General features: G+C 59.5%; 2 protein-coding genes across 5 annotated transcripts in view; one reads left to right on the top strand and one right to left on the bottom strand.

Annotated features, from left to right (window-relative positions):
- Nucleotides 1-334: 334 nt before the first annotated feature.
- PEX16 (peroxisomal biogenesis factor 16) lies at nt 335-9,018 on the top strand. 4 transcript variants are annotated; one of them, XR_012673956.1, is made up of 13 exons: nt 348-527; nt 692-727; nt 1,007-1,083; nt 2,357-2,490; nt 2,797-2,903; nt 3,396-3,476; nt 3,934-4,086; nt 4,435-4,507; nt 4,807-4,926; nt 5,137-5,201; nt 8,267-8,340; nt 8,465-8,669; nt 8,785-9,018. XR_012673956.1 is itself a non-coding variant. In XM_075152178.1 (11 exons), the coding sequence occupies exons 1-11, from the start codon at nt 371-373 to the stop codon at nt 6,296-6,298; spliced, it is 1,062 nt and encodes a 353-aa protein (XP_075008279.1). In that variant the 5' UTR covers nt 335-370; the 3' UTR covers nt 6,299-6,641. The 4 variants fall into 4 exon arrangements, 3 of the variants coding, with proteins under 3 accessions (XP_075008279.1, XP_075008280.1, XP_075008281.1); XM_075152178.1 differs by lacking the exons at nt 8,267-8,340; nt 8,465-8,669; nt 8,785-9,018 and adding an exon at nt 6,240-6,641 and having other exon boundaries at nt 335-527; XM_075152179.1 differs by lacking the exons at nt 8,465-8,669; nt 8,785-9,018 and having other exon boundaries at nt 8,267-8,368.
- MAPK8IP1 (mitogen-activated protein kinase 8 interacting protein 1) overlaps nt 8,904-10,855 on the bottom strand; it is a 24,821-nt gene continuing 22,869 nt past the window's right edge. The window contains exons 12-13 of the mRNA XM_075152181.1: nt 10,411-10,509; nt 8,904-9,958 (exon numbers count right to left, since the gene is read on the bottom strand). Coding sequence (XP_075008282.1) covers nt 9,886-9,958; nt 10,411-10,509 — 172 coding nt within the window. The 3' untranslated portion in view covers nt 8,904-9,885. The remainder of the gene's footprint in view (nt 9,959-10,410; nt 10,510-10,855) is intronic.

Here is a 10,855-nt window from a genome sequence, read left to right as displayed (position 1 = left end):
CCGGGGCCCCCCAAAACCGACCCGTACCCCGCCTCTACGCCCTGCGGCAACCACGTCCCCCCCTCGGGACGGCGACGGTGCCTCTCAGGCCGAGGCCGAGACCCCGGCCCCTCACAGGCCCCTCTCCAGCCCCCACAAAAGCCGGTAGCCCCGTCCCCCCCCAGCCCGCCCCGTACCTGCCCGACGACGGCCGCCGCCGCCGCCGCCGCTCCCGGTGCTTTAAACCTCGGCCCCGCCGCCCAATCGGCTGCTCGGCGCTCGGCCGCCGCGCCTGGCCCGCTCCGCTCGCTCGGCTAGGCTGGGCTGGGCGGGGAGGGGCGGGGCGCGCAGGCGCGGTGGCGGACCCCGGAAGCGCGCGGCCAGGGAAGCCATGGCGGCAGCGGCGGGCCCGGTCCCTGTCCGCGGCGGCGGCCCGGCGGCGCGGCTGCGCCTGCTGTGCCAGCGCTACCAGGAGTACGTGAGGCGGCACCCGGCCGCCACGGCCCAGCTGGAGGGCACCGTGCGGGGCCTCTCCTACCTGCTGCCAGGTGCGGGAGGGGGGCGGCCGGGCCCTCGTCCCTCCCGCCGGGGCCTGGGCCTGGGCCTGGGCCGGCACCTGCCCGGGGGGATGCGGGGGGCTGGGGCCCAGCGGGGAGCGGGGGCCTCCCCCCGCGCTGGGCGCTGGCTGGTAGCCGCTCTCCTCCCTTCGCAGGTCGCTTCTCGGACTCCCACGCACTGTCGGAGCTGGGTAGGTGGGCAGCGGGGAGCCGGGGGGGGGGGGGGGGGGGTGCGCCGGGGCTGGGGCAGCCCGGGGCTGGTGTTGTGCCTTTGCGCGGGTGCATGCGGGGCCATTCCCCGGACTTCTTGTTTTCTTCACGCCTGGCTGCAGCCTCCGGCAGCCTGTGGGAGGGATCTGCACGTCTTGCTGCCCTTCTACCCTCATCCCCTCCCGGGGGAAGAGGCAGCACCCCCGGTTTGGTTTTTCTGGGCATCCCGTAACAGCGGTGTTCTTCTCTTCCTTTTCTAGTGTACTCTGCCTCCAACCTCCTAGTGCTATTAAATGACTGGATTCTCCGAAAGGAGCTGCAGCGGAGCCTGCCCGTGGTAAGGCTGGAGTGTGTGGGAGGAGGATTTGGGACACATGCTTTCTTCCCTGGAGAAGCTTACAGGGAGTGTCTGTAGAAACTAGCAGGTCTTTGCTGTGGCCTCTCTTTGCTCTCAGGTATGTAGAGGCCAGAGGCAACCTCTGAATGCAGGTAAACAGCAGCCCTGCCCCGTAGCTCCTGGGTTGGAGGAGTGGCCAGAGCACTCCCAGGACCACAGAAATCAGGCTCTGACTTGCACCAGGAGCTCCACTGGTGTTTTGAGAAGCTCAGAACTTGAGCTAGGCAAAAGTGTAGCTGAATAACCATCGCTGTTTCCAGAGCAGTGGCTCTGCAGCACCAAAGCTCTGATTCCATCCCTCAGACTCTTTGCTTGCATATGCTATTGAGCAAAGCAAACATAAGCACCTTGCTTCTACGGCTTTCTTGCAAGAGCCCCAGGGTGGCTCCCAGCACTTGTTAGACCCTTTGGGGAATGAGGAGGAGGGTGTTTTTTTCCAGACAGGCCTCTTCTGTTGCAAGCCTGCCCGCTGTGTGGGTTTGGGTGTAGGTAGCTCTCTGGCTGGAGGGTCAGGGATGTAACAAACAGAAATGCAGAAGACTTGCTTCCCTGGTTGTTAGGGGCCAAAGTGAATTTCAGCTGTATTGTCTTTATTGATGCTTTTCAACGGGTTAAATCCTGTGGTTGACAGCACCAGCAAGTTCCCGCTTGGGGAGCAGGGACCCTGGCTGGAAGAGCACCCGCTGTTTTGGGGTTGATGCCTGGAATCGAGACTGATGCTGTGTTCAGCAGGCATTCGCTCTGGTGTGACTGTGGACTCTGGGTCCCCTTCCTTCCACTCCAAGCATACTCCCTCGTTAACTCTAACCAGGGAGGAGGCTCGTCATGTATCCCAACTCTGGGACAAGGAGAGGGAGAGAGTTTTGCCGTGGAATTCAGGCGCAGTGCCACGACCCCGGAGACTGTCCTGCTGTGTCAGCTGGGGTAGAAGGCAATCCAAAATACAGCTGTGATGTTCTCCCTGTTTCTGGGGTAGCAGCTCTGTGTGATGCCGTGATGTTTTGGTCTGCCCCTGCTTGCACGTAGAGAAGTGGGCTTGTGCGTAGACTCTGGTGGCAGTGGAGGCACCGCTTTTTATTTCTGGGGCTGTGACTTCCAAGACCATCCGGTGCTTATTTCTGAGAGCCCTGCCAGACTGGGCTGTGCTTCTGCCCCGTTTAACTCCCAAGCAGAACCTGCATCCTGTCCCCTTCCTCCCCTCTGTGTTTTGCAGTCGCTGCCCCAGCAGAAGCTGCTGACCTGGCTGAGTGTGCTAGAATGCGTGGAGGTCTTTGCAGAGATGGGGACAGCCAGGGTGTGGGGGGAGATGGGCCGGTGGACCATCATTGTCCTCATCCAGCTGGCTAAGTAAGTGCTGCGGGCGGAGGGCAAGGGGCAGCGTGCGCTCGGAAAGGGGATCTGGAGGGGACTCAGCAGTACCCCAGGAAAAAGCCCAAGCAGGACTGAGCTGCTGGTCCCTGAGGCTGGGGGAATTTGGAGCCCCACGGTGTGCTGGATATTGTGCCACAGGAGGGGGACGCTTACCCCTCTCCCCTTGCCAGTTGCCCTGAGGAGACCTGAGTGTTTCCCTCTTCTGTGGAAACCATCTTTCCAGCGCAACAGGAACCTAGCTCCGTAGCCTGGTATTGAAGGCTTCCATGTGTCTGCTCACAGAGCCATCCTTCGTCTCCTGCTCCTGCTGTGGTACAAAGCTGGCATCCAGACGTCTCCTCCCATCGTGCCGCTGAACAGGGAGCAGCAGCAGCCTCTCCACCCCCAAGGTGAGCCCATGGTGCTGTCATCATTGGCTTGGCGCCTCGCTGGGTCGCATGTCTTGTCCTGCTAGGAATTACTCATCAGAGCAGCGGCTTGGGTGGCACAGGGAAGGCTTCAGTAGGCAAAGCTGAGCTGCGTTGAACTTTCCACCCTCTACAGAGCACGAGTTAGCTTAGCGGCAGGGTTGTCCTACAGTCTGGAAGGAGGGGGTGGAGGAGTCTAAGCCTGGAACCGGTGCCTGAACTGTGAGTCAAGCTGCGTGTCCCCTGGTCTGCCTGTGAGGGAAGAGGTCCTAGGCCTGGGCAATGTCAGGCAGATTTACCTTTTCACCCTCTGACAGCTCTGCGCAGAGTTAGCCCCTTCAGGGTGGTCCGGTTTGCACTGGATCGGACTTTCAGTCCGGTTTTCTTGATGGCGATGTAGGGAAGGGTGCTGCCAGCTCTGGCGTGAGGCGTGTCCCTATGGAGCCTGACCCCTGTGGCTGTTTTCTTCTGCAGACACGGAAGACAATTCCTCAGGGAAGGACCAGACCTATGTTGGCAGGCGTTCCAGCCGTGTTGTGCGCTCTCTCCAGAGCAGTAAGTAGCTGAGCCTGTTTTCTGTCCTTGCCTGAGCTGTTTCTCCTCTGTGCCTTTTATGTATGACCTGGGTGTGGGCAGTAAAGAGCAGAACCTTGTATTGGGGCATATCCTGCCAGTCACTGGGCCCTGTGGGTGGGGGGATATCAACACAACAGGGATTCAGGCACGTGCGGCAGGGCTAGCACTTAAATTGTATTTTCCCAAGTGAGCTGTGCAACAGAGATGACCCTTCAGCGTGGTTATTCTTTGAGGAGCACAGACCTTACGAGTACCTCTCTCTGCTCTGTCCCCTCTGGAGGCAAGCTCTGAAGGTGCTGGTCAGCCACAGCAGTTGCTGTGTGCGCAGCTCTTCCTGTTTCACACCTTCGTGGTGCAGAAAGCAGCGGGGTGGTGATGCGGGGAAGTGTGGTAGGAAGGTTTTATTTGTGTTAGTGACCTGATCTGCTTGTTTCAGCCCCATCCCTGCAGTCCCGGCACTGGGGGTCCCCCCAGCAAAGGGAGGAGTCGCAGAGCCGAAGAGCGGAGGAGCTGAACCAGCCTCCCACCCCTCTGGGTCTCCAAGAAACCATCGCAGAATCCATCTACATTACCCGCCCTCTGCTCCACCGTATCCTGCCCTGGCTGCCTGCGGGCTCACGCCGTACCCCGGGTGCCGGCAGAGGGTGCTGCGGGCTCGGCCCTGGTGCAGGGCAGGGCCACGCCAGGCTTCTCTCTCCCTGCCGCTGCTCTGCTTAGGCAGGAGCCTCGGGACTCCTCTTACGCCTCGATGGCGAGCCTCAGCTGCTGGAGTTGTGGGTGCAAGTCCTCCAGCCCCTTCCCTGGGCCCCCCTAGCACTGCCTTAAGTGTGTTCTCCTGGGCTCGGCACAGCTTTGCTGGGACTCAGGGGATCGCCTGTCTGCGTGCTTCTTGTGAGGCATCTCTGGTTCTTTCCGTTCCTTGACTCTGTGTTCCTAGTATTGAGTTTAGGAGTGTGGGGCCAGAGATCGTGGAAACCCTGGCTCCTCTCAGCAGTCCTGGACATCTCGAGGTCAGTCTGAGGAAGAGTTTTTGCGGGTGCTTGAGGTTGGTGGTGGCTGAGCACCACACTTGCCCCTGCTCCCCAATCCAGGGCAGGCCCTACTGAGAGAAAAATGCACAGGGGCCAGGCCTGGTCTTTAGCTGGGAGATTGACACATTTAGGTATCTTCTGCAACACTTACAGCGCTCTCTGTTCTGAGCTGGTGCAGCCGGCTCTGCGTGGAGCTGAGAACAGAGGGCGTTTAGAAACTTTCTTTTCCCTGCTGGCTGCTGTTGCCGTGAGTTAGCTCTCTGTCCTTCTCCTTCCAGTCTGAGCTTGCTGAGTGATCTGAAAGACCTGAACAGGCGAGAGCGAGCAGAGCTGAGGCGACGAACCATCCTACTGCTGTACTACCTGCTGAGATCTCCTTTCTATGACCGATACTCAGAGTAAGGGGCCCCTGCTGGGCTTTTGCTGAAAATTTCCCTTTTAACAGAAATAGCATCAGGGGGACTGGGTGAGTAGATCTGAAGAGGTCTGGGTGCCTGTGACCAGGTTAATCTGAGCCCTTGCGTAACAGCTGCCATTTGCTGTTCGTGCATTCAAAGCTGGGGCAGGAGGTGTCCCGCTAGACTTGTTTATACTTTCTCCCTTCCTAGGGGCAGGATCCTCCTCCTTCTGCGCTTGTTGGCTGATTACGTGCCTGGAGTTGGCTTTGTCACACGTAAGTGGGCCCTGCTGCTATATCCCTGGTTCTGCTGGGTGGAGAAAAATCAGGGGAGTTGGGCAGAATGTTTGTCAATTGGTTTCCAACCCGAGGAAGGAATTGGGAGCACCAGTGCACCATGTATTGATGCTTGTGTTGTTTTAAACTGGAACAGGAAAGGATGAATTGCTTCCTGGCTATTAGGGAACCTGTGCTCGACCACAGTGGTAAACCTCCCTGTGCCCTCCCAGGCTGCAGAGCTCGGTCTCTGCCACCTAGGCCTCTTCTCCTGGGCTCCCTTTCTGCACCTCAGCTGGTGCACCAGAGCCCTGCCCTCTTTTTGAATTCTTTTCCTTGATCCCGAGTCTGCAATGCAGACACGAGGGGTAAACGGGTGCCTAGAGGTATTGACCCAGCCAGGAGCCGATTGTAAATCAAAGGGCCGAACCAGGTCTGTCTTCTCCTAGTCCTTCACCAGAGGATCCCTTTATTATGGGCCAGAATTCCACCTCCCCCTCTTCCCTGCTGATGTGAAGTTTTTTGTGGGGTGATTCATGGCAGTGATGTGGCATTAGATCAGCCTGGCATCGTGGGATTGTCCTTTCTTTAGGGAGTTCACAATGCTGGCTACCTCAGGAGCCGCTTCCTCCAGTTAGTGATTTCGGAGAGGCTTTGGAGCCTGCATTAAGCCGTGTGCTACATAAACATTTTCACTCTACAGCAATTGCTTCTGTTTCTGCACCTGCTCGTTACTGCTGAGTTGTCTTCCCTCTTTCCTGTGCCACAGCAATGTCCTCCTGACTCCCTGCATGCGGGTTTTCCCCTTGCACGTTGTGGAACCCCCATCCTGCTTGGTCCTGCTCTAATCTCTGGCACCACGTCCCAAAGTTGTCTCCCATCTTGGCAAAAATAACTGTTCTATTCTTGGGTTCATCTGATAACTGGAGATTTGGGATTGTTAGGTATCATAATGAGAAGGGGGGGGATACCCCAAATACATACAGCTTCAAATTCTTGCCTTTCTACGTGCGTGATCCCTCTCTTCTCTTGTTTCAGGGCCACTGATGGATTACTTGCCTGCTTGGCAGAAAATCTATTTCTATAACTGGGGCTGATGAGAAGATGATTATTCTCTGCAAAGACCATGGCTGGACATTTCTAAGGAGGGCAAGCAGCCTGGGGGAGGGATGTTGATAATGTCTAATATTCAGTTAAACCATCAATGAGAAGCTCCCGTTCTGCAGGGTGGGGAGGGGGGTGTATGTAATTTTTTTAACAGATCTAGTTGTGAATGAGGGACACTACATGCGTGGAGAGACCCTGGCCACCTCTTTCTCTGGACCGTTCTGTGGCTGCAGTGATGGTGATGGGACAACCTCTTCTTTTTTTTTTTTAAGCACTTGATTTTTCTCCTTTTGTACGGCTGCACTATAATAAAGCCAGGCAGCGTTTTTTGGAGAGCGTTGTCTCCCACCTCGTGGCGCTGAGATTGACCTGCAGCCTGCTTGTGTTGGCCGTGCCGTGGCCCATCTGCTTGGAACGGGCTTGTCTGTCAAATAAACTGACTGAACGGAAAGAACTGAGCTGAAGGACCTCTCTTCCCCTGTTTGCATGGGCTGCCCTCGTACCTGGTTGCCAGCAGGTTGGTCTCTATCAGAAAGAGCAGCTTTTGCAGTTGTCTACCCTGGGATATGCTGTTCCTCTTGCTCTGGCCTGTGTCAGGCAGGGCCCCGCACGTTGCTCAGCTGATGACTGTGGCCTCTGTAACTCCAGCTTTAGTCCCCGGTTTCCTGGGGTTCCCCTGGGGGTACGGAGAGCTGCACTTTGCAGGCTGCTTTCCTAGCACCTAAATGTGTGCTAAAAGGATTTGCAGAATGGCTGCCGGCCAGTGCTCGGGGGCTTGGCCAAGGGCAGAGAAGAGAAATGAAGAGATAATTCAGCAAATACTGCTGTGCCACGCTTAATGAAGGGCCTGGGAGAGGTCTGGACAGCCATGGCCATCTTTTTGTATCTGCTCTGGTAGACAGTTGTGGCATCAGTCTGCTCAGTGAGCTGCTGTGGTGGCTCCCGGGGCCAGGACAAAGGGGTAGCCAGCTGGTGGCACTAGATTGCCCCACAGGCAGCTGCCAGCCCTGTGCAGATCTTGGGAGCTGAAAACTGCCGGCTGTGTTGGCCTCAAGTGGGTGACAGGAGCATTCCTACCTGAACCATCCCTGAGGGATTCTGGAGCTGCAGGGGTCACAGCCGCCTTGCCTCAGCACCTGAAATAGGGGTCCTAATGGGCCACCGCAGTTGGGGACCACAGGGCTTGGGCAGCGCGTGGGATCTGTGTTGCCACCTCAGCTGGCAGCGATGCCCTGTAACGCAGCAGCGTGGAAAAGCCACGAGCGAGGGACTGCGCCCTCGTTTGGGCTTTTAGCAGAGGAAGATGCTGAAGACTGCGAAGCCTGGAAAGTGTTGGGAGATTCACTCCTGGGGACAGGGAGGTACTGAGATGAAGGGGTTTGCTCTTGGAGGGGGTGAGAGGGAGGCAAAAGGTGGTGGTGAGGGACAGGGAAGCAGCCCTGGAGCTGTGGCTGCAGGGAGGGATGTGCACCAGCGCAGGGAGGCTGCGAGCGGCCGGAGTGGCCTGGGCAGGACCAGGCAGCCCAGGACCAGTAGCTCACGTACTGGGAGGGGGGAGGCAGCAACGCCTGGGCGGGGGGTCTGCTTCCCACCCAACCTAGCCGGTGTCCCAGGGCCACCGGGGTGGCTCCTCTGTGACCTCGCTGTGGAGCCGGCGTTGGGGTGCACCATGCGGTGCTGGCTCCTGCTGCTCACCCTGTTGCTGGGGGCTGCCCTCCCGCGGCCCCTGCACCAGAGGTGATGGTTCTTCCCCCTTCCTCCTCCTCCTCCTCCCTGCCACGCTACCTGCAGAGGTACCCCAGGGCTCCTGGCCCAGGCGTGGGCTGGCACTTGTGGCACCAAGCCCTCGAGAGCTGGCCGGGCTGGGTGAAGACAAGCAGCGTGTGGGAGCTCTTGTGCCAGCGTGGGTGAGCGCCGTAGGGTCTCGGCTCACTCCTGCCCCTGGTTATCCTCCACAGGGTCAGCTACTCGGTCCCCGAGGACTTCTCTGCTCTCCTAGAGCTTCCACAGCAGCACTTTGGCCTGGTGGACGGTACAGCACTCTCCTCGCCCCTCCCGAACCCCCTTTCCATGCGCTCACCCCTCCAGGCAGGCGGTTGTCCCCAGCCCCGCCAGCAGCCCCAGGGCTGAGCCCAGCCTCTCCGCTCCACCTGCAGATTACGGCATCAAACCCAAGCAGCCTCGCTTCAGGAGCCGGGCGGCCCGGGAGCGGCCGGCGGGGCTGCGCAGAGCTGGCAAAAGCAAGCGCGATGAGCTCGACTTGCTGGAGTACTACTACGATGCCCGCCTGTGAGCCAGCGTGCCCACCGCAGCCCAGCCCCTGGGATCCCCCCCGCCTGCTCTTCGCTGCTGCAGGACAGGGTAGGTGTGGAGTGTGGGAAGGGGATTAGGTTAAGCCCTGCTTTGGGTGGGGACTGGAGCAAGATGACCTCCAGAGGTCCCTTCTGATCATCACATGATGATCTCTGGCCTCCAGGGATTGCAACTGGGGCTCTCGGACCAAACCTGAGAAGCTTCAGCTCCTTCTGGGGTCCCAAGGGACGGAATGAGCCGTGGCCCGCTGCGGTGGGATGCAAACAGCACGGCAGCCCTGCTCCATGAACCATCATATTTAATAGTTGTTGCCATCGCAGCAGATCCAGCTGAAGCACAGAGACCGCTGGCTGCAGGGACCGGGAGAGCTCTTCTACCTCCCCGGTGCTTCGCCCGGCTCCCTGCAGGCTTTAGCCCTTCCCTGCCCCGCTTCTGGCAGGGCCCCAGCTCTGGGCAGGGGCTGAGCCCCACCGCCCTGGGGTGGCCCAGCCCTGCCCCTGCCTCTGCCACCTGCAGCCGGGGGGGAGAGGGGGAAAGGGGCAAAGTCTCCCCTCCCGAGGGTGTAGTTACTGCAGGGAGGTTTGGGGGGGGGGGGGATTTTTCTCTCTTCCCAGGGCACGGATACAAGAAGGGAGGGGTGGGGATGGGGGCAAAGGCAGGGGTGAGCTGTCTCAGCTCATCCTGGTGCTGGCACGCCTCTGGCACAGGAGATACTGGGGGTCTCTCTGTCATCCCTGCCCAGCAGCCTGGCAGGGAGGCAATGCCCACCCAGGGCAAGCCCATCTCCCAGGCATGAGCCAGCACATGGGTCTTGTTTGCTGTAGCTGCTGTGTCTTCATACTGCGAGAATCCGACTCTGCCACCGCATTAAAAGTCACCCCAGAGGGATGTGACGGGAAGCTGGGCCACAGTCACGAGGAGGAGATGCTGTCACCCCAGCCTGCAGCAGGAAAGGGTCCGAGCACGCTGCTGCCCACCCCTCCGCTGCTCACAGGCAGGGCACCCAGCGGGTGCTTCTCCAATAGAATAAACTAAGAGTATTTTGTACAATAAACACAATTTGTCCAGCCCTCCCCCCTCCCGTCCCCCCCCAGCCCCAGCCCGAGGAAGGGGAGTCATGAAAAGAGGCGGCGCTCCGTGCCCCGGGGAGCCCTGCCCCGGGCCCGTTCCTCCTCCAGGCTCAAAGCAGCTCTTGTCCATGCACGACACGGGGAAGGGGCGAGATTGCAGCCCTGGCTGGTGCAGGAGGTGCCTGTGCCAGCCCCTACTCCAGGTAGATGTCCTCCGTGGGGCACGTGTACTCCACATACTCCTTGTAGAATTGCTGAAAAGCTCTCCTGCAACACAGCACCGGGCAAAACTGAGCAGCGTCCTCCCCGCGAGGTATTTAGAGAGCCCCGCTTCCCTTCTCACCCTCCCTCCCTACCCTGCGGCCAGTTGGAGCCTCCACCCCCCAGCCCCTCGCCCCTCATGTGTTAGCACCCAGGGCTGCCATGGGAGCCGCAGGGTCTCCATCCTTGCTCTGATCCCCTGCACAGCGCATGACTTTCAGCCATCTGCCTTCAAAGCCTGGCACTGGGACTTGTTCCAGTGCTGTCAGGAATATGCTGCCCGTAGCCCTGTCAGCCCTGGCTCTCGCCCCAAGGCTCTCACTTGAGGGAAGAGGTGCCAGCCCGGGGCCAGGTCCAAGCCCCACACGTATGGGGAGATGGCAGGATTCAGCCTGGCTGCCTCGTTCCTTCTGCCCTTCGAGACCAAGCGCCTCCCTCCCTGCCCAGCCAGGACTCACCCTACGGACTCCGCCAGTGGCTTCGTGGACTCCTCGGAGACGAAGACGTGACAGGCAAATCTGTGGTCAGCAGGGTGCTTGGTGATGAACCCAAAATATCTGAGGGCAGAGAGAGTGGCTGTGACTGGACCAGCAGACAAGCAGGCACAGGTACCCCAGCATGCCCGAGGTGTACCCACCCTTGAGCATAGGGGTTTGGGACCTGCACCACCCCCCAAACCTTCATGGGCACCAGCTGCCACGGCCCGTGCCCAGAGCTGGGATGTAGTTCCCATCTAAAGGCCGCTTTTGCACAAAGCTGCGGCGCTGGGCTCACAGGGGAAGGGGAGCCCTCAGGACCGGGGTGCTGAGAAGCCTCCCCCTTCCCTTCCCAGCCCCAGTCGTGCTGCCCCCAGGGAGCGGGAAGGCAGCAAAGCCTCCGTGCCGAGCTGCTGGTGTTTAGAGC

The sequence above is a fragment of the Calonectris borealis genome, chromosome 5, assembly GCF_964195595.1.
Source record: "Calonectris borealis chromosome 5, bCalBor7.hap1.2, whole genome shotgun sequence".
Taxonomy (NCBI): domain Eukaryota; kingdom Metazoa; phylum Chordata; class Aves; order Procellariiformes; family Procellariidae; genus Calonectris; species Calonectris borealis.
This window is presented reverse-complemented; position numbering and strand designations above follow the sequence as displayed.

Coding starts and splice junctions, on each gene's coding strand:
- PEX16 (XM_075152178.1), top strand. CDS start 371: ATGGCGGCAGCGGCGGGCCCGGTCCCTGTCCGCGGCGGCGGCCCGGCG. Junction 4,508..4,806: donor GCAGTCCTGGACATCTCGAG/GTCAGTCTGAGG, acceptor TTCTCCTTCCAG/TCTGAGCTTGCTGAGTGATC. Junction 5,202..6,239: donor TGGAGTTGGCTTTGTCACAC/GTAAGTGGGCCC, acceptor CTCTTGTTTCAG/GGCCACTGATGGATTACTTG.